Source organism: Alligator sinensis, unplaced genomic scaffold, assembly GCF_000455745.1.
Source record: "Alligator sinensis unplaced genomic scaffold, ASM45574v1 scaffold60_1, whole genome shotgun sequence".
Lineage (NCBI taxonomy): Eukaryota > Metazoa > Chordata > Crocodylia > Alligatoridae > Alligator > Alligator sinensis.
Genome location: NW_005841858.1, coordinates 5,052,758 through 5,075,606, shown reverse-complemented (window position 1 = coordinate 5,075,606; position 22,849 = coordinate 5,052,758). Strand labels below are relative to the sequence as shown.

Here is a 22,849-nt window from a genome sequence, read left to right as displayed (position 1 = left end):
CTCTCTCCAATCTCTCAGTTCTAATCCTCAAAGGGAATTTACAGAATATTTTTTGTAGACAAACCTGCAAACTTCACTTCATAAATGTACTGGATACAAAAAATCATAGACTAAATATAGACATTAGATTTATGGCACATTATAACCTGTCGCCATCCAATAATCCCAGGTAACCTCTGATCCTTGCTGCCACGCATTTGCGTTTTAACAGACCTGCATTTTGCATATTGCCTTCTATTCCACCCAGAACACAAAACACTAGCAGAGACTCCCTATGCCTGAAGAAAGGTATTTGTGCCTGCAAGCTTGCACAGAACAATTTTCCAACTATTTAGTTGGTCTAGTAAAAGATACCACATTTATCCAAAGAACCTTGCCTGTCCATGCTTTTAATTGTTGAATGACCAACTTTCAACACCTTTGACCTCATTTTCAGAGCAGCTGCACTTTTATAACTCCAAATATATTTAGTTAGTAGCCAGTATTTTTGAGGCTCTCATCCTTTGTTTAAAGTTATGTACTCAAAATTAGAAGCCACTTTTGAAAATTTGGGAGGAATTTTTTTCAATCCAATGGCCTTTTAGCTTTCTATTTACGAATTTGTGTATCTGTATAGTATGGATAACACCATCTACCTAGCAGTATTTTTTATTTGGTATTTTATATTAATACTAGCCCACAAATAGGAATATGGAAAGAAGCCATTTCTCTTTTGGGAGAAGGCATTTTAATAAATTGAGGTTAGACTCGATTAAAAAGGAACGTCTTCTAAATATCTGCATTCCATTTACTTTTCATGACAGTTCAGTCATGATGAAGAAATAGATACAGCGAGATATAAAGTAGGCAGTTGCAACTTCTGAAGTGGTTTCTAATCTGTACATCCAGTAAGCCTACCGTGAGACTCCCAAGCTTCTATGTGCTGCTTTGTGTATAGGACTAAAGGTTTTAGCATCTTGAAACTGCCTATAAATGCATGCTTTATCTTCATGATGTGCAATTTAGGAGCATTAATTTATAGCAGATCCTTACTAAAAGAATCACAGTAATAGATATCCCATAGCTTTATACTTATATTTGAAAAAAAAATGCTGCCATTAAAATTGAATTTGTAGGCATAGAATTCTGTTTTAGAATATTGAATTCCAAATGTAAAATTTATAAATATCTTAGTTTTCACACAACAGCAATTGTAGTATTTTGGAAAATTGTCTGACAGTTGCTGAAACTTTTGCCAGCTGTCTGTGAAAACAGGTAACTTATGATCATTGTTTGCTTGTTTTATAGACATTTTCTTCTAATAGATGGTGGAGGGATCTATATATATTCCTATGATGGACGATTAATTTCATCTCCAAAATTTCCAGGAATGAGGACAGACATATTAAATGCTCAGACTGTATCTCTGAGTAATGATACTTTAGTAATAAGAGACAAAGCTGATGAAAAAGGTATGTTTACAGTTCTGATTGTTTCCATTTGACTATCAAATTTACTTGAAAAGTTGTTGAAAAGCTAATAATTGGCTTTGCATTTGGTATCTTTCTTTTGAGCTTAACACAGATATATGTTAAAAATAAACAAATAACTATTTTCCACATTAATTTTAAAGTAACCTTTTTAAAAATGTTATTGATTTTGCAATATTTGCAAATATGAGAGCATTTCTTTATGGAGAAAATAAACCTTTTTTTCCCAGATTCCTCTCTTATTTATATAATATCTTAAAAAAGAGGTCATTTACAGTTAAAATTTGAATGGTATGTCCTAAAATATTACATGGTTTACTGTAGAAATACCTGTGCAGTTCCTATTTGTCCAACCTACCAATTGAACTCAGGAGCCGAAGTACTTTGTGTTTGACTGTAAGGCCCCCTGTACACATGTAGGTAAAGATGCAACTGGATCTAATGTGTAATCCACACAGTTGTGCCTCTTGCCATACTACACGTGCATGGCAGGAGGCACAATTGTGGAATTGGGCTCCCCTGCCTTGGCAAGAAGCAGGCTCCCATGGCTGGGAGACTTCGCTGCATGTGAGATGCAGCCAGGGTATGGAGATGCAAGGCTCTCAGACCTGGCTGCAAGTGAAGCAGAGTCTGGGCTGGAGGCCCCATCAGTTGCAGGGCTTTTGGTCCCAGCTGCAAGTGGGGTGCAGCTGGGGCCAAGAGCCCTGTCAGTTGAAGGACCGAGGGCCCTGCATGGACTCGGGGTTTCACATACCCCGCCAAGACTTAGGGATCATGGCAGCCGTGATCCTTAGGACTTGGAGATTAACCCTGCAAGATGCAACCCTGTGGTTTGGAGCCCTATCAACTGACAGGGCTCCCAGCCACAGGGGAGACCCTGCTACACGTGCAAATTTAAACCTTGATAGCAACCAGCTATAAAGTTAATACACATTTTCAAGGTCTAACTGTACTGCTGTTGGAGCTTTTTATCGTGTGATGGCTACTTTGCACATAGGGGCGACGTGTAGGGGGTGTACGCAGGTGCACGTGCACCCCCTGAGCCTGGTGGTGCACCCCTTGCAAAAAGGTGCCGCCAACAGTGTTGGCTGTGCCTGCAGGTGGTCACCGCTCATCACCCCGCTGCCGACACTACTGTTGGCGTCTGCGAGTGGACACTGCTGGCTGCCGTTGCCAGTGCCTGCAGATGGTCGCCACTCCCTGTTTGGCTCTCGCCACCCCCTCCCCACATCACTGACAGTACCGGCGACATCTGCTGGAGCTCCAGCTTACTGCTGCTGCGCTCCCACCAGAGTAGCCGTGCCCCCCCCAGCCACCCAGGGCACGCTCAGTTCATGTTTGCACATGTAGCTGATAACCAGTTACTTGCTCAATACCTGTAACGCGTAGAGGGAGTCCAGCATTCAGCTGTTCTCTTAGTTTTTTGGTTTATACTTTTTCAGCATTTTTAGCTTTATATCCAGTTTTTGTGGACACTTTTCTGGCTTCATTATGTCCTCTTTCAGTGCAATATTTTTTTTTTTTTAAATGTGAAAAATCCCCTTTACAATTCTGGCTTTAATATCTAATACTTTATCACAAAATGTTTTACTTTTTCCATATGAGCAAGCAAAAATCAGGCAGCTCTTTGCATTTAAAGAGATTTCAAGGATATCTTGTTAGGCTGCTTCATTCTTCTTTTAAAAGCACCAACTTTTAAAAGGACCAACTGTAGTTGTCTGTGCAACCATTGCATTTTTATGAACCTACTTGACAAGGATTTGGGAATACTTGTACATAGGGTCAAGTCCTTTTCTATGAATGTGCCTACATTATACATTGTGGTGCAGTATAGAGATAGCCAAGCTTTTCCAAAAAGCAAAGCCAAGCAGTCGCTTTTAAATGTTTTAATGTTGACTTTTATTGCTAATATTTATTTGGCTGCCTGTCAAACTTCATTTAGGGGTCTGAATGGATTTTTTACCACATAGAAAACTTGGCAAACTTCTCTGTGGGCTTTTCTACCTTTCATGCACCATCTCTGGCATCCATTTTGGGGGATTAATTTTATATTGCCAGTGCAGTTGTTGAAGTAAAAAGGGATCAATGTGAGTTCCCTGAAATCCAAAGGTTGCCTAGGCATAGAGCCAGACCATGGTGTTGTCTGGAGAAGAGGGAAGTCTTCATTTCTCATACTCCATATTGCACCTTCATCTCAATTCTCCTACCTTCTGCGTGAAGAAGGGGAATAGGCTGAGATCCTGGTTTCCTGTCTGGGTTCCTTTGCAAGCCTGATAGTGCAGAGAGGACATAATCCTCATTCTTGTCCTCAGGTTTATAAAGCCAAAAGCCATCAAGACACAGTTGGAACCCACTTTGGAAAAACCCTGCTGTGTAGTTGGGAGTCGGTCCTGTTGGTTAAATGTTTTAATGAAGTCTTCATATATGATCCTATTATGATGCATGTGTCTCATTGTTTCAGTATGTGCATCAACATAGATTTTTTAAACATTTTAAAAGGAGTCATAGTTAACAGAGTATAAGTTTACAGCTTACATCAGGAACATCAAACATTAAGGATACATTATCCACATGCTGTTATATCTTGTCATTGGTTCTGACCAGAGTTAAATTAGTTTATCCCTACAATTTCATAGATTTCATAGACATTAGGGCTGGAAGGGACCTCGGAAGATCATCGAGTCCAGCCCCCTGCCCGAAGGGCAGAAAGTCAGCTGGGGTTATAGGATCCCAGCAAGATAAGCATCCAATTTTCTCTTGAAGGTGCTCAATGTAGGTGCTTGAACCACCTCCGATGGCAGGCTATTCCAAACCTTGAGGGCTCAGACAGTAAAGAAATTCTTCCTTATGTCCAGCCTGAAACGGTCTTGCAGTAGTTTATAACCATTAGACCTCATCATCCCTTGGGGTGCTCTGGTGAACAAATGTTCCCCCAGATACTGGTGGTCACCCCTGATAAACTTACAGGTGGCCTTCAGATCACCCCTGAGCCTGCGCTTTTCCAGGCTAAAGAGCCCCATAGCTCTCAGCCTGTCATCGTAACGTGTGTTTTCCTGACCTCTGATTATGCATGTGGCTCTTCTCTGAACTCTCTCAAGCTTCTCCACATCCTTTTTGAATTGTGGGGCCCAAAACTGGACGCAGTACTCCAGCTGCGGCCTCACCAAGGCCGAGTACAAGGGGAGAATGACGTCCCGGGATTTGCTTGAGAAGCATCTATGGATGCAAGACAGACAGCGTTTTGCTCTTCCTTTACTCTTTTTTTTGTTTGTTTGTTTGTTTGGATCAAGTATAATTGCTGCATGTTCTGTGAACAGAGGAGACACTCCCAAGGGATCAAAACTAGTTATCACCCAAGCCTGCTCACAGACCGGTTCACAATTTAGTAACGGTTCTTAAGGCAGCAATGCCTGCTTGCACAGCAGCTGGCGCACCGACCCACTTACAGCATCCTTCTGTCTGTGTAAAGGAAGTTCTGCTCTGTGTCACCTGGTCGTAAAAGGAAATGAGATTGGTCAAGCATGACCTACCCACAACAAACCCATGCTGGCTATCCCTCAGGATGTTGCCATTGGCCAGTCCGTTAAGGATGGCCTCCTTGATGATTTTTATCTAAGACCTTCCCCAGGGTAGAGGTCAGACTGATGGGCCTGTAGTTTGCCGGATCCACTTTCCTCCCTTTCTTGAAGATAGGCACCACATTGGCCTTCTTCCAGTCTTCGGGCACTTCACCAGAGCGCCAGGAGTTCTCAAAGATCTGTGCCAGAGGCTGGGCTACGATGCTCGCCAGCTCCTTGAGTACCCTGGGGTGTAGATTGTCAGGGCCAGCTGACTTGAAGGTATCCAGCCTCTCAAGGTGTTCCTTCATGAGGTCAGCATTGATAGAGGGCAGGGGATCTCCCTCACCCGGACCTCCCTGTCCCGTAGTAGGCATGGGCATCCCATGGGACTGATGAAAAACCGACACAAATTACCCATTTAATAGGTTGGCATTTTCCTGGGCATCAGTTGTCAGTTGTCCCATCTGGTTTAGCAGGGTCCAATGTTGCTCTTGCTTTTCCTCCGGCTCCCCACATATCTAAAAAAGGACTTTTTATTGTCCTTGATGCTTGAAGCTAGTTGGAGTTCAGTTGCAGCCTTGGCTTTCCTGGTTTGTTCCCTGCAGGACCGGACCAGTGCAGGATTGGGAAAGTGTCTTTTTTTACAACAGTATTGCCAAATGGAGGTGAACAATGGAAATGTGTTCACATGTTGCTTTTCAAAATGAACTGTCCAGAAAGATGTATGTTTTCCAATTATAATGCTTAGAAATCTTACTGAAAAAAATCTCAGTTGATATTAGCATAACCTGTGCAAGCAGTCCCTTCTTTCACACTTGATGTATTTTATTTTTAAGAGTGGTATCAGACTGTCTTTCATTAAAGATCACCTAAAATAGCTGTGTAAAAATTTAAAATTAATTTTTATCAGTAAAACTCACATATTTCACTATAAATTATTCAGACGGAAGCAGTTGCTCACAATAAATTATACATGGGTAAATGAAAGACGCATTTGACTTCTGAGATAATATTTTCATCATGCTATTATGCTACACATATACACAAACTTTATTTTATTGTTGTATTGTCATCTTCAGTAAAGCAGGGATAAATGGGATATCTAATATTTTTAAATACATTGCATTTTAATAAATGAAATCTCCATACATTTAATACTTTATGTATGCACATACTTGCATATTATCTTAAGAGCAAAACTGCAAACTCTCATATTACCTCTTGTTTCCTTATGTACCTTGATAAAGAAAAGGGGGAGAAGAGCAAGATCTATATTCCACTCCTGACTAGGCCTACTATGCAGGCCTTATTATCAGCCAGGTCTGGGCTTGTGCTACTAAGTCCCAAGTCACCTGTCAGCTCCAAAGAGAATCCTCTTAGCAAGAGCTCCAATGAAGGCAATGGAAAATAAGTTTTTACAGAAAAACATTGGAACTAGTCTTGCAGGTAGCCAGGAAAAAGAAAGACACAAAAAATTAGACAGTACGAGTTGTTGCTGGTTGTTGTAGGATTCAGCCGACAGGCTACAGGTTGCTGACATCTGCTTCATTGGACCTTTCTCAGTTTTGTTACAAACACAGAAAAAAATCCACCTGGTTCATTACAGTGGTAGTCCTTCCTTGCATTTAAGAGGAAGAAGTCTCTTCTCAGATGTAGTCCTTTGTGAGTTTCCAGCATTTTCTCCAGGAAAAAGGAATATCGTTGTACCTTTGTTAACCCTAAAAGGAGCAGGGAGTAGGGAGGGTGTGGCAGCTGTCATTCTCTTTCTCCTGTATATTTTCAGATGAAAAAGAACTTGAGTTTGAATCCTGGTTCATTGTAGGATTTAATCATTTAAATTTAAATGATTGTAAAGAGTTATTGGAAAACTCCAGATACTAATGAAACTTTTGTAAACCACTTAAGAATTGCAGAAACATGTTGCTTTTCATTCCAGGTATGCCATTAATGTCATATAGAGAACCATGTTCAAATATGAGCAAAATACCACCCAAGACTTACTTGTGTTCTTTGCATGTTTAACCAGCTGCAACATAATAACACTCATACACAACTTTTTCTTCTCTGCAAGCACAACTGGCAACCTCAGAACACCTGTTCTCTCAACCTTTTTCTTCCTTTGCCAGCGCAACCATTGACCTCAAACCAACATCCTGTATCCTACTGAAAGAAACCCACAATAATATATTAATACATTAACAGCGCCATCCTTTGGAATTATATATACATCACAGAGCTTAGGTGACAACACATGTATAAGGGTAAAGTTCAAATGAACTGTGATGTCATCAAACCTCTAAGAAGTGCCTCCTAGTGTCCACTATCTGAATTTGTGCAATCATGTAGTTTTATAGTAAATGTTCTTAATAATAAAATATTACTATTCTTGAAGGGCTTGTTTATTGCACATTCCATTGTGGGTATGCATGCACCTTAAGCAGCCTGTTTACCATACAGCACTCTGGTGCTTGCACCTCTATATCTTTCATGCCAGAAGGAAAAATGTAATCCATGGTTCGTGTTCCTATTCTCATCTATTGGACTGAAACAGAACTTCTGTGGTCTGTTCCAGACAACATGGTTGACTTACAGCCATTTTCAAAACCTGTCTTTTCTTCATCTTTTCTTCCTTTCTTGCCCTGGGACCCTTTTTAGCATGTTTTTCTGACTTTTCTGTTGTTGTTATTGCTTTTTAAAAATCTGTTCTCTGTCAGTTTTTCAGCAACACCTGAGACTCCCTTGGCCTTTACTATTTTTAGCTTCCCTTTCTGAGAAAAGCTTCATTTTTTTCCCTTTCTGTTTCACCAAACCTCTCAGTTGACAGGTCTCCCAGGTCACCTGTTTTCAAGACAGGTTTCTGGAGGGACATGACTGTGTCTGCAGTGAACAGACACATGCTAAATACATTTGCTGTTTAGGGAGTCTTTTATCCCTGAGAAATCTGCTATCAAAAGTCATTCATTTCCTGATTCAGGAAGGACCATGAGGCTAGATTCTAGGTTTATCTCCTGGGTAAATCTATAGTGTTAGACATCAACCCTGGAGTGCAGAGGTTGGAGGGGCAGACTCTAGGGGTGAGAGCTGCCTCTCAGAAAGATCCTCTTTTTCATCAGCATCAGAAACATCCTAAATGATCATAGGCTCAGAGATGTCTCCAGAACAAGATCCTTGTCCCAGCATTCTTTGAGGATGTGTTCTTCACCTTTTCCTTGCCCTTCCAGCTCTGAAACTTTGCAGGCTGTGTGGATCCTGATATTAAATTCCCAGTACCAGTGCTTCATTCTGAACAATCCACTTTTTCAGTGCTTAGGAAGTATCAGGCAGTCCTTTGGCATCTAACTGTCACACATCCAGTGCACTCACACTGACTTCCAATCTGATATCAAATGATTTTGGCAGTGACACTGATTCTTCCCCAAGCTACCACAGATGCAGCTGATGCCACATCTTGGTCAGTGGTTGTAATGAGGTGGACAACCTAGCTCCAGGGATCTGGGAAAAAGCAGACCATTTAAGTGGATGTTCCCTCTGAAGGGTTAGAACAAGCAAACTTCTTAGCTTCAAAAAAGAAAAGGTCCTGCATACAGTTCTCCCCCTTTTCACTCTGGAGGTTGGCTGGCCCATTTCCAGTGGTCTTAGACATGATCATAGCTGGTTGTACCATATTTGATCAGCCACTGAAGATTTCCATATCCTCACAAGACCTCTTTTCTGGTCATTCTGGATTAACTACCAGAGCTGAAGCATAATGGTATGTCAGCTGCTATCTAAGCTCACCACCCAACTGTGGAAGATCAGTCTGTCTTTTCCAACCCAGTGTTATTTTAAAGTTCTTTAAAGGTATGGTCTAAGTATTCCTTCCCATGCAAGATCCAATTTCTCCTAGTCCTAACAGTTCTAACCAGGCCATCATTCAAAACAATGGCCATCTACTTGCTATTACATCGTGCCATCACTTTGGCAAGAAGGATAAGTAAAGTCCAGGTACTGATGGCACATCCTTCATATGCAGTAGCTTACCCTGTCAAGGTCTCCCTGTGGATTTGCCCCGAGTTTCTACACAAAATTCTCAGAGTTTCATAGTGTTAGCAGCCTGACTCACTGGTTGTCTTACTAAAATTTTACTCTTAAAGAACTGTGGCATCTGTACATAGGCTTGATGTAAGAACTCCTTCTACTTTAATCTGCAGAGGACTAAGCCTTTCGGGAACTCTGAAGGCTATGTGTTTCCATAACCACAAGATCAAAAAGCATAGAGATTTCTGTCCAAAGGCTTTCTAAATGGATCTTGAACTCCATGAAATTGGGCTGAGTTTATTAAGTTTGATTCATTGATTAGAATTTGCTCTACCAGAGCCTAACCTACTTCTTTGGTCTCCCTTCAGGATGTACCTATTCTAGATATTTGGAATTTGCAAGTGGCTACCTGGCTCCATAGATGCACCTGGCACCAGGCATTACACCATCATGAAGATTTCTAGAATATATGCTGTTTGGCAAAGCAGTTCATATAGGTCCTTAGGTTCTGCTTCTGGGTGAACAGGGTACTGCTTTGGAGATACCCAGAGAGAAGGACTTGAGGAAGAAAGTTACATACCAGTTTGTGTACCAGGATATGTTGTCTGTATACACATTCTGCATCCCATGTTCTGTTCTCTCTTGCTTTGCATGCCTGGCACTCTGGGATGCTGTAGCTGATAGAAAGTTGAAGAACAGGAAGTATGCACTGATGTTTGTGCTTGTAGTGTACAGTACAGCATACAGCTCTGAGCTCAAGTGCTTGAGGTGCATGTACAACCACAGTGAAATAGGTATATGGGCAACACATTGTGAAGAACTAAGTTGTTTGTAAGTAGCTTCTCTTTCTCACCAGCTTTGAGTATCCCAGTCTCTCTCCTTCTCAATTTATATAAGTTGGTGCCTAATTTTTCTGCCTTCAGAAAGTATTTTGCAAAACCACACACACACACACAGTCTACAGGCATTCAGAGATATTATATAACATAAAACAACATCACATTTATGAAATATTTTAAGCAATATATAATAATAGAAATTTGGTAGGTAGAAAGTTTCTGGACCATAAAACAGCTGAAACTTCCCTTCAAAAGAATGGGTGCACCAGTGATCAGTGAGAGCTTCAATATAGCCATAGACATTATAAAAGAGAATTTCAGCTTAGGCCACGAACAGGCATCATGTTTCTGCTATGAGAATCTGTTTTTCCCAGTAGAAACTACAAGCGTACAAGCATTCATTAGTTTTTCAGGGGAAAGAAACATGTCCCCTCTGGGGGAGAGATTTTCCAGATGTCGTCCTGGAAGATGTCCTTTGTGAGAGAAACTCTTGCAAGAATTAACGCTTGCTTACTCCCCTGGTATAGTTTTTTAAAAAACTATTTATAACCCTTTTGCTTGTGATGATTACCTGAAAAAATAAACAGATGAATTTTTAGCAGGGGTGAGAAGAGACTGAGAAACTCAATGGGGTTTTTTTTGCTGAGGAGGTTTTACAAAGTTCATGTATTTCTGATCAAAGCAGAATATTTGAGAGGAAGAACTTGTTAAAATTTCGGGTTCAATTGGATGACTCTGATCTAGTATATCCTCTAACGTGGGTAAAACTGATGTGGAAGAGGAGAGGACTAGGCCTACCAAGATATCAGAGAGTCAGTGTCTTGCCACATGGTTTTCTGCACATAAAGTTCTCGGTTAGAGAACTCTCAGCACTAGTTTGTCTAAATTACATTCTAAGTGTCCAATTGACAGCCTTGTCAAAACTATATCTTCATCGGCGATTTGGACGAGAGGGTGAAAAGCACCTTATTCAAGTTTGCAGATGACACTAAGATGTGGAGAGAAGTGAGCATACTAGAAGAGAGGGACAGGCTACAACTAGATCTCGACAGGTTACAGAGGTGGGTGGATGAGAATAGGATGGGTTTCAATACAAACAAGTTCAAGGTAGTGCACCTGGGGAGGAAGAACCAGCAGCAGACCTACAGGCTGGGGAACTCCCTTCTCGTCAGCCCAGAGGCAGAGAAGGATCTTGGAATCACTATTGATTCCAAGATGAACATGGGCCACCAATGTGGGGACACTGTCAGGAAGGCTAACCACACCTTGTCATGCATCCATCTATAAACTCACCAGGGGGTTTGGTAGAGACCCTGTTCCCCCTAGTGCCCCCTGGGGTAACAAGGAACAACGGCCACAAATTGCTAGAGAGTAGTTTTAGACTAGATATCCAAAGGCACTACTTCACAATCAGGGCAGCTAGGATCTGGAACCAACTTCCAAGGGAAGTGGTGATGGCTCCTACCCTGGGGGATCTTTAAGAGGAGGCTTGATGTCTACCTGGCTGGGGTCATATGAGCCAGGTTTTCTCTCCTGCCCAGGGCAGGGGGTCGGACTTGATGATCTACAAGGTCCTTTCCAACCCTACTTCTATGAATCTATGAATCCATAGATGCATCACGAGCAGGTCCAAGGAGGTGATCCTCCCCCTCTATGCAACATTAGTCAGGCCACAGTTGGAGTACCATGTCCAGTTCTGGGCACCGCACTTCAGAAGGGATGTGGACAGCATCGAGAGGGTCCAGAGGAGGGCCACTCGCATGATCAGGGGGCAGCAGGGCAGGCCGTACGAAGAGAGGCTACGGGACCTGAACCTGTTCAGCCTTCACAAAAGAAGGCTGAAAGGGGATCTGGTGGCCGCCTGTAAACTTGCCAAGCGGGACCAGCCGGCAATGGGAGAGTCTCTGTTCCCCCGAGCACTACCAGGGATAACAAGGAACAAAGGCCGTAAGTTGACTGAGAGTAGATTCAGGCTAGATATCAGGAGGCACTACTTCACTGTCAGGGCGGCTAGGAGCTGGGACCAACTTCCAAGGGAAGTGGTGCTTACCCCTACCCTGGGGGTCTTCAAAAGGAGGCTAGACAGCCACCTAGCTGGGGTCATTTGACCCCAGCATCCTTTCCTGCCCATGGCAGGGGGTCGGACTAGATGATCTGCTTAGGTCCCTTCCAACCCTACCAACTATGAAATTAGGGGTCACAATAATTTTTATATATGACATTGATGAACTGTGGCAGAAATGTTAAATTTGAATGTTTCCCCTGAATCGGAGGTACATAAGGAATGAGTATCATATTTCAACATTGTGGCTAAGATAATGACTCTGATTAGGAAGGCCAATGATGATTATGAATGCTAATAAAATAATCAAATCTTGGTGTTCAGATTGCGATTTTTCATATACTTAGCAGCACAAGTGAATGACAGTACCAAATTTTAAGATATTTGTTCTATGGGAAAAGCATCAATATTATAATAGATACAGTGGACATCTTGGACATCCAGTAGAGAGCTTGAAGATAATCTTGAATTGTTGAACTGCAACAAGTATGATATGTTAACATTTTCACACTAAACCTTTATCTTTTAAGTTATCTACCTGTTTGAAGCATTGACTGGGAAACCACTGGGTGATGGAAAGCCTCTTACCCACAAGGTACTTTACCTACTGTATTTACTTTAAAATTACATCTTTATATCAATCTAGATTAAAGAAGGTTTTAAGGTAGTAGGATACTCCATGTGGAACATTTGGACAAGCCTGACTTTTACATTACAGCATAAATTAGTCTTTGTACACTGTGTTGACATATACAGTCATGGAATGCGGATTGACAACCTTGGCTTTATATAAATTGTTCTTACTTATTATAGTATCTCTCATATACCTGAAAGGATCAAAGCAAGAGGCTCGAGAGTTTCAGGAGATTTGCAGGCTGTCATTTGTTACAATAAAACTCATTACCTGAAATCCTTCAAGCTCACTTACAAGCCACTTCGTTAGCAAGTGCCACTTTCACACTGAGGTGCCTTGCTTTCAGAAGCGAGAAATGAAGGAATGGCATTTGACTGTAGGTTCAACCCTGTCCTTAGTCTTGCCTTCAGGAATGGTTGAATGAGGAGAGTCTTAACATTCTTCTGTCTCTCCGTGGTACAAGAAAGGGCTTTTGACGATTGGCATATGCTAATCAAATCAGGCAGCTTCTGTGGGAGGCACAGGCATTCAAGCTTGTCCTCTTTTTGGCTGCTGCTTGTATTTGTGCTCTTTAAAACTATAAATAGACACCAAGTGCTGGTACTTTTGCAATATATGGTGGCTGTAGTTTACTATTTAAAACTTGTTGGAGATTAACATTTCTGTCAGTAGAGCAAGTAGGAGTGGGCCAGCAGGGTCCCAGCCCTGGGAACGGATTTAGAGGGGACACCAGAGCCCATGCCACTCCAGCAGTTGGTGTGTATGGGGATCTTGCACTGCAGCAGCAACAGTCTATATTGGCACAGTTCATAAACTCTTAGGCAAGAAGGTAAGTGCTTGGTACCACCCTACACCTTACTGCCCAGGTTGCCAAAATTCCTAGGTATGCCTCTCTTTTTGTAATCTTTCTCACTTTTATAAAATAGTTGTGGCACTAAGAAATACAAGAATATTTAAAAACCCTATTTTTATTAGTAACAAAGAATGTTTGATTTTTTTAGTAAATCATCTATTTCTCCTAGATTAATGCACAGAATAAATAAACAAGTGTTTTCTACTTCATTTTAGACAGAGATTGTGGAAATTGCCCTGGACCAAAAGGGGCTTACAAATGAAAGAAAAATTGCTTTTATTGATAAAAACAGAGATCTTTATATTACTTCAGTGAAGAGATTTGGAAAAGAACAGAAAATTATCAAAATTGGTAAGAACCAAGCCAAAATCCCATTAGCTTGCATTCTGGCAACAAAATTCATTTTTATTTTCAGCAAGTGTAATGAAATCTCTGTTTCTTTGATCAGTTTAAAATTGGAGCTAACAAAACATAGGGGAATAGGTTACTGGAAACAATTCTGCTATGGTTCCATGGGAAAGATGAAAGGAAAAATATTGTATCCATCTCTAACATTTTTTACATTCAGTTACACTGCATGGGTGGGTAATTTTTATGCTGATTATCAATCAAAGAATTAAATGTTGCCTTTTAAACTGTGAGCAATATATTTGAGTGAACATCCCAGAATGGATTATGGGAAAGTTCCCCTAGATTTATTGGTTCATGCAGTCTGACTTCAGATTAGGATAGCATTTTATTGCAAAGTTTTTTCCTCACAGTTTCAAGCATTAAAACTTTTTTTTTTAAGAAAAAGCATCTAAATGCTGTAGAATTTAATGAGGTTGCTTGCCTCTACAGTTTATTCAGCAGCAGTTAAAAAACAATTACTGTTCCCAGAGTTGTGCCTATTGCTGGTAATAAGGGTTGACAGACAAAGCATTTAAAAAATGTAAAAAAATGCTGAGCTGTTATATATTTTCCTATTAAAATGGGAATATAAATGTCAGAAAAAAGTGTAAAAGAGAAAATAAATATACTTAAGTTCATAAGAATATATTTTAGCTCATGGGTGTGGATGAAATCCATATAAAAGGGCCTGTTAATGACTGGGTTACTTCTATGCATAGCTGTATTTCAAGAACTTTTACATTTTTGACTATTTAATATATTTTTGAAATGCATAATATTATTTTTATTTTTAAATTAAGGAACAATGGTCCATACTTTGGCTTGGAATGACACATCTAATATACTTTGTGGACTTCAAGATACTCGTTTTACAGTCTGGTACTATCCCAATACAGTTTATGTAGACAAAGATCTTTTGCCAAAAACACTGTGTGAAAAAGATGCAAGGTAACATGGATTTTAATCAGAATAATGTGACTATATACTTTAAATTCTGTTCTGAATTTTCACTGAAATTGTTCCTGAAATGCAATATTAATTAGCCTGCTTGAAACCAGACCATACCGTTCCTACTTTCAAAATTCTTATCTTGTTTAACCTTAGGCATTATCCATTCAGGGCATACTATAAAGCTTTCAAAAATGCATCAGTGGCCATGGACAGACATTATATTTGTAGTGCTATATATGCCCTTGTTGCACTACAAAACTGTGGGTGTACAGACATGCATCCTACCTGTAGTTCTACAAAATTTGCATAAGCACTACAGAAATGTTTCAGTTTTAACAGGAGCTTCTCTGTAGCACCACATTTTGCAACACCCGATGCCTTGGAGGTAGCTTTTCAGGAAGTGTTCTGAGTTACAGCGATCCCCTGGACCAAACAGAAGTTCACTTTTGGTTCCAGGGAGAGGAGACTCTAGCTGCTGGCTGTGAGCCCGCAACCAGTTTCCCTTAGTAATGGCCCTTCTTCTCTCCTGGCCTGTCCCTGTTTTCAGAATGGGAGGAGGAAAAGGGATCAGAGGGAGCTTGTCCTAGGGGTTCCCCAACCAGCACTGGAGGGTGGGGGGGGTGAAATGAAGCTTCCCCCCCCGCCCCCCCCCAACTTGGCAGGGGAAGGGGGGGACTCCAATACACGCCGAAAAATACTGCAGACCTAACTCCCTCTGCTTCCTTACCCCATCCAATTCTGAAAACAGCAACAGGCTGGGGCAGGACAGATGCAAGTTACAGAAATGCTATGTTTTTTAATGTTTTCATTTGAACCCTCATGTAACGAGGGTTCAGATATTCATTCAATCGGCCATTTTGGGAAGAAAACCCTGCAGCATGCTTATAGGCTCCATAGTGCTACACTTGCTAGCACCACAGGCGAAAGGGACTTGGGGGTCATGATTAACCACAAGATGAATATGAGCCACCAATGTGATGTTGCAACCGGCAAACAGAGCAAAACTCTGGCCTGCATACATAGGTGCTTCTCCAGCAAATCCCAGGATGTCATCCTCCTGCTGTACTCGGCTTTGGTGAGGCTGCAGCTGGAGTACTGTATCCAATTCTGGGCTCCACAATTTAAAAAGGATGTGGAGAAGCTAGAGAGAGTCCAGAGGAGAGCCACACACATGATCAGAGGGCAGGAAAAGAGGCCTTATGATAAGAGGCTGAGAGCTACGGGACTCTTCAGCCTGGAAAAGCACAGGCTCAGGGAGGACCTGGTGGCTGCCTATAAGTATATAAGGGATGTGCATCAGGATCTGGGGGAACGTCTGTTCACCAGAGCACCCCATGGGATTACAAGGTCAAACGGTGACAAACTTCTCCAAGACCGTTTCAGGCTGGACATAAGGACGAACTTCTTTACAGTCCGAGCCCCCAAGACATAGAACAGACTGCTGCCAGGGATGGTCCAAGCACCTCCTCTGGATTCCTTCAAGAGTCAATTGGACATTTATCTTGCTGGGATCCTGTGTCCCCAGCTGACTTCCTGTCCCTAGGGCAGGGGGCTGGACTCGATGATCATCTGAGGTCCCTTCCAGCCCTAATGTCTATGAAATCTATGACATTTTTTTAAGTGGTCTGCAGCCATGCACTTGTTTGATCATGACTTTAGACTGCTTTCTGTGGCCTGATCAGGCAAAAATTGTCACTTTATGTTCACCCAAAGGGTTTCTTACTCCGCCAGCATCCCTGATTGTTCTGTTTCCCTGTCCTCCAAAAGTACAGAGGGAAAATTGACTCCATTACAGCCTGCCAGAGAGCAGAGCTGGAGCCTAGCATGGACTGGGGTTTGCAGCTCAATAGGCACAGCAGTTTCCTGTCCGTGGTGGGAAGAGGGCAGGCTACTAGTGAATGGGCTCTGCAAATGTTTTACAAGGTTCTTAAGATGTTTTACAATGAGATTAAACCTTGCCACACCCTAACGAGGTACAGAAGTGGTAGAGGCCATCTACCATAAATGATTTGTCCAAAGATCTAGTGCATGTCTATCCTGCAGTGACAGCATGTCCTGAGTGGGCCATTCCATGTATACCACAGCTATCTGCTTGCACACACATATGCCAACTTCAGAAATATGCCAGAGAAATTCTTCAGGGAACCATCACAGCTACAAGACTGCTACAATTCAGGTAAAAGGGAAGGAACAGCAAAGCAAAGGACCCAGTGGTGGGTGGGTTCTATTTCTTTGTCCTGATATGCTACGAATAAGTCTACACTGCAGTGGTAACGTATCCAAGCCAGGCTGGTCTTGAGCATGCCTCAGCCACCTGGTCTTGTGTGCCTCTTCCAAACCTGGAAATACACTGGTTGAAGGTGTGCTGAACTAATGGTTTGAGATAAACTACAGAGGTGTTTCATGAAGCATCTTCTCTGGCATATTTCTGAAGTTGGAGTATGCAACTAAAATCACATACCCAAAAGTTTCTGTAATGACTTTTCCCTTAGAATTATTACAGTTTAGTTTTCAGCTAATACTTGGTTTTTCAAAACTATTCTACAGCTCTTGTTGAATAAGAACTGAAAATACTGCAACCACTCCCATTGCCAGTTATTGCTGTGAATACTCTGACATGCCAGAATATCTAGAAGTTTGGTACCATATTTTGTATGTTCGGAGCTCAGAAGCTCCAAGCACTAGTCTATACTAACTCTAGTCATTGCTGTGTTCCCATACATACTCAGATGCTTCAAGTAATTGTTATTTCTTTATTAGGGCTGCCAGGATTAAAAATTAAATACATAATGCACAATTGTTTTAGCAATTACAGTGAAAGCTAAACTAACATTTTTTCACTTACCCTCTGAAGCAACTCAATTGAAATGCAATACAATAAGAGTCTTGCTGTCCTGATAGTAGGACAAAACCTCTGACCTCGTACTGCAGTTACTGGAAGCATGAGGGGTATATTTCCCAATTCTTAGCCTTCCTGTTCCACACTACTAGCTGCTCAGTCTTTTCTCCATAGTCATCATGCTGCATTTTCTTGTATGCGTCTCTTGCTTTGACTCAGCCTCCAGCTCTTCCATGAATCTAGGGTAATGCAGTGTTAGGTTCATTGCAATATATTATATTTTGCAGACTATTAATTAAATAATGAACTAATTTAAATAGTAACAAATGCTTTTTAAGGGAATGTTCAACATAAATACAAAACCTTGAGTTTTAATCACATTTCTTGCATTTTATCTGAAAATTGTTTTGAAAAACATAGTTAATGGATATGTTAAAAATTCTGACGTAACTAGAAATATCAAAGATTTTATCTGAAAAAAATTGTGGTCACCTTAGTATAACGTTCGTTTATTATTGTTCTAGTGCAGCATAATGGTATTTTCTACAACCTGGGAGATGATGTCTACCAATATAATAATAAACATAATACTCTTATAGTCCTGTCTTTGGCATATAATTACACTCATGCTCTGGAAAGTACACCTTATTTCATAATTTAATTTAGCAGAGCCAAGATAATTTTACCTGTATCTGTATATATACTAACACTACTTGTATGTGTAAGTCCAGCATATGCACAGATACCCAATTGGTATTTGCACTTTTAGCCAATGATTGCATTTGATAGGTTGCATAATCAATTTTGATTGCAGGTCACTCTCTTTAAAAATCTGACCCTGTTTTCATTTTTAAACTGGACTACATATACTTTAGCAGTTGAATGTTCATGTTTCCATTTAGTTAGAAAGTAAAAGAAGTTTACAATATAATAATTATTAACTAATTTTAAAACCACCAGTTGCTTTAAATTGTTATTTTTTAGCATGAAGGATTATAAAATGTAGTTTATCTGCATTTCTTTCAACAGTGAATTTAGCAAAAATCCCCAGATTGTACGTTTTGTGGGAAATCAAGTAACAGTTAGAAGAGCTGATGGCTCACTTATTCATCTCAATGTATCACCTTATCCACCTATTCTTCATGAATACATTAGCAATTCAAAATGGGCAGATGCAGTCAGATTGTGTCGATTTGTTAAGGTAATTCTTAATAATATATGGTACAATTACAACTGTTTGTTTTTCATTTACATTTTTAAGGACTATTTTATGGGAATGGTAATTATATAAGAAAATGCTATAAATTAGTGTCTTTCTTCAAGTAGTTTGTTTACTGCATAGTTTTTCCTTTTTATTTTAGAGATGATATTGAAAAAACTTACAAAGTGATGTATTTTACTCAGCTATTCACTTACTACAGCTATCCAGCATGGGACAGTTACTAATGAACATAATTCTTTTCAGAACTGAACTTTACACAGTTGATATTATAAAAATGCTTTGTGACCCCCATACAGTTGCCTAATATTGTAGAGTAGCATATCTTTTTTTACATTTCTTTTCTTTCATTTTCTTTTTCATCACTTTCTGCTAATTTAGACAACAACAATGGATGAGGTGAGTTTGGTAGCCTTGTGTGTTTACATGTACATGTACAAAAGAATATATATTATCATGATTTAAAATTGATACTGTGTCTTAAAACTACGGTGAAGCCTGGTTAATTAATCACTGGGATAACTTGTCACTGTGGTCTTACTAGTCAGTGCCCTAAATCCCTGCTAGAATCCTGTTGATCTGTGTACAAAACACTTTGCTTAAATCATTATTCATCAAGCAGTTTGTAAGTCAGTTTGTGGGTTAGTTTGCCACTCCCTCTTTGAAGGGGAGCCTTTGCTCTTTCTGTAATAAAGAGTAGCTAACCTACATATATTTAGTGTAAATAGCAAAAACTAAGGAGTTAGAGCAATACTTAAGCCTCGTGCTTAACTAGAGTTCTGAGCAAGGGGGAGTTTGCCTGGAAACTCTCTCTCACCTTCCTTTACTTTAAGCTTGGTGAGAGGAAGCAGGGAAAAGGGAACCTTTTGGGACCAAGAAGCAGAGAACAGGCTGGCTTACAGGGGAGCTTGCTACAGAAGGTTTGCTTGAAAAGAGGGACAGGAAGAGAGAGGCAATGGTTTAAGAGACCTAGAGAAGTGGCTGGAGGATGTCGCAATGCCAAAGCCGTTGCCACTGCCAACTTTTCCTCTGCTTGCACCAATGGGCGACTGGTGTCTCCCGAATCTGGGGGCGGGGGGCACCAGATCACCGATGGGGAGGCCCCCCAGAGGCTGATCGCCAAGTGCAAAAGCACCAGTGGCAAAACCAGAAGTGCACTTCTGCCGACACTTCCGGTTTTGCGGCTGGCGTTTCCAGGGGGTGCACAGCAATCTCAGGGGTTGCACATGCACCCGCGTGCACCCCCTACACATTGCCAATGCTTGCACCTGTGAGGTGCCTGTCCAGGAAGTGCTGCTCTCTGTTGAGGCTTCTACCCAGGTCCTGGCTTGGTGCTGTGGTGACTGTGGCTTGCAGGTTCCTCCCAGTGACAGCCATGTAGGGGAGTGCCTGTGATGTTAGCGGCATCTCCTAATAGTGTTCTTCAGGGATCAGGCAAGCGAGTTACAGGAGGTGGCAAGGCTCTGAAGCATCCTCTGCCATGAAAACTTCATTGATTCAGTGCTGAAGGAGACCTCCAGAAATGTGGAGGAAGAACTGCCAGAGGCAGTGCTAGAGAAGGAAGAGGACATGGACTTCCAGGAAGATGGAAGTTGGAAGCTTGTGACCTCTGGCAGCAAGCAGAAATCTTCATCTCCAGCTGTAACAGTTTGCTTAGAGAACAGGTATGGAGCCCTAGCAACAGAGGAGGAGGAGCATGTTCTGTTGGTGGAGGCAGCCAGACCAGGCATCCCCAAGGTTGGTAAGATCAAGACCACTACCACCAAAAGGAAATGATGAGTGATGGTGGTGGTTGGAGACTCCCTTCTGTGGGGGATGGAGGCATCCATTTGTTGGCCTGACCTGTTGTCTCTGGAGTTCTACTGCTTGCCAAGAGCCCGGATCCAAAATGTCACGGAAGGATTACCAAGAAGGATTGCCTTGTATGATGAGATGACTGGCTTTGTGAATGCTGGGAGAGCAGTGGACATGATATACTTTGACTTTAGCAAGGCTTTTGATACAGTCTCCCCCAACGTTCTTGTAAGCAAGTTAAGGAAGTATGGATTGAATGAATGGTTTGTAAAATGAATTGAAACACGGTTGGATTGTAGGTCTCAGAGGGTGGCAGCTGGTATCAAGTGAAGTGCCCCAGGGGTCAGTCTTGGGGTTTGTCTTGTTCTGTAACTTCATTTGAGCATACAACGATTCTGTCCCAAGTGCAGGACTTTGTTCTTGGCTAACTACAAAATAGCTAACTACACAACATTAGTCACTTAAGGATAATCAGTCATCATTACCTATCCATTTGGAGTGATGAATTAATCCGATTTTCCTGTGTTTCTGTTATACAGTAAAAGCTCCATAAACTGGCACCTTACAAGCCGGCATGTTCTATTAACCAGCAGGCCAGCTTGTAAGGTAAAGTGAAACTGGAAGTGCCCACTGTGGCACTTCCAGTTTCTCCGAGCCCCCATGGCCCGGGGCAAAGCAGCCTGCATGGGGCCCACAGGGCACAACAGGCTGCACGGGGCCCACCTCCCTGTCCCTCAGGGCCCACAGAGCCCAAAGGGAAGGGTGGCAATGCCGTGGGAGGGGCAGCAACGCCCCGGACGCGGCAGGAGAAGTGGCGGCCTGAACAGGCAAAGACGCCTGTTTGGGCTGCTCAGTTAACCAGCATATTTTCTTATCTGGCACCCCCCATTCCCCATGGGTGCCAGATAACAAAGCTTTTACTGTATTTGGATAAATAAATAGGCCAATAAATTTTAGCTATAGATATAGCTAGATATCTATATATAGATAGATATAGAGGGTTAGATATCTATATGGATATCTATATATATACAAATTTTAAAAATCTAAGTCACCATTTGCTTTGGTATTTATACTGAGTTTTCTTCCAATATTTGGTGGTTATAGCTTTAAATACAGTGATTAATTAAATGACTTTGTATAATTTCAGTGCACCCCTTACATCTGCCTTTCTCTTGAAATGTTTTAAAATCAGTCTAAATCATGAGCATATATAAGCCATTTATTATAAGTGGTAAATTTTTTAATATTCTTTCCCTATATATGTACATTTTCTAAAATCTTTTTTTCATGTAATTATAGTTTCTTAATCATATAGGCTTTTGATATTCATGATTTCTTGCAGCTGTTTACTATCTTTGCACTGCACATGTCCAGTGAGTTTAGGGGTAGTTAAGCATTAGGACTGATTTAAAAGAGAAATTGTTTAAAAGTTTCAGAGCTTTTTTTCATCCCCTTTCTGACTGTCTTTTCTTACCTTCCTGCTCCCTTTCATCATCTTTCCTTACCTGCTCCCACCTGCTTACAAACTTGTCAGGAATAATACAGTTTTATTTACATTGCATTTCAAAAGTTGATTGGAGGCATACGTTTGAGCAGTTTTCTGAGTGAAGAGACATTTAGGGCAAATACTGAGAGATCTTGCAGGGGAAATTCCAAGAAAGAGAGAAATTCTGATACAAGCACAGACAGACATTTAAATTTGTTCTTGTTTAAGTTAATAATAAAGAAATGATTTAGGAAGAGTGTAAGGCCCAAGTCTTGCAGACACGAGGGTTAGCTTTATGCACCCTAGTGAACTCAGCATGACTTGTTTATAAAGTTACATGCCAAAGCATCAATGATCTAGAGAGACTAGTTTGGATATACCTAGCATATGTGTTTACCATACTTTAAGTAGGTAGGATTTTCATGTTGCTTATAAGGGCCTGTCCACACTATGGTAAACAATGCATTTTAAAATTGTGTTAACAAATCTATTTTAATTAAGATTTAAAACAACAGCAACTTCTTGGGTATTTCTGTTTCATTTAAATATGAGATTATAAGAACAAGAGTTGAGAGATTTTCATATTTGTCATTTACAGAGACATAGGCATACAATTATGCAAATCTATGCTCTGTAGTTGGCTGTAAATCAGTATTAGCTCATCACAGCATAGGAATTTTTGTACTGGGTAGTAACTGAGAAATAATGAAACGATTGTACTAGTGAGACATCC

At 41.0% G+C, this 22,849-nt stretch overlaps 1 protein-coding gene and 1 long non-coding RNA gene across 13 annotated transcripts in view; one reads left to right on the top strand and one right to left on the bottom strand.

Annotated features, from left to right (window-relative positions):
- The window catches only part of IFT80 (intraflagellar transport 80), a 150,868-nt gene that overhangs the window by 117,277 nt on the left and 10,742 nt on the right, over nucleotides 1-22,849 (top strand). For all 9 annotated transcript variants that reach the window (XM_025215145.1, XM_025215179.1, XM_025215168.1 and 6 more), the window contains 5 exons: nucleotides 1,288-1,451; nucleotides 12,478-12,542; nucleotides 13,650-13,785; nucleotides 14,625-14,772; nucleotides 18,644-18,815. In XM_025215145.1, the coding sequence (XP_025070930.1) occupies nucleotides 1,288-1,451; nucleotides 12,478-12,542; nucleotides 13,650-13,785; nucleotides 14,625-14,772; nucleotides 18,644-18,815 (685 nt within the window). The remainder of the gene's footprint in view (nucleotides 1-1,287; nucleotides 1,452-12,477; nucleotides 12,543-13,649; nucleotides 13,786-14,624; nucleotides 14,773-18,643; nucleotides 18,816-22,849) is intronic.
- LOC112551855 overlaps nucleotides 16,358-22,849 on the bottom strand; it is a 52,612-nt gene continuing 46,120 nt past the window's right edge. For all 4 annotated transcript variants that reach the window (XR_003096177.1, XR_003096178.1, XR_003096175.1 and 1 more), the window contains one exon: nucleotides 16,358-17,853. This is a non-coding gene — a long non-coding RNA (uncharacterized LOC112551855). The remainder of the gene's footprint in view (nucleotides 17,854-22,849) is intronic.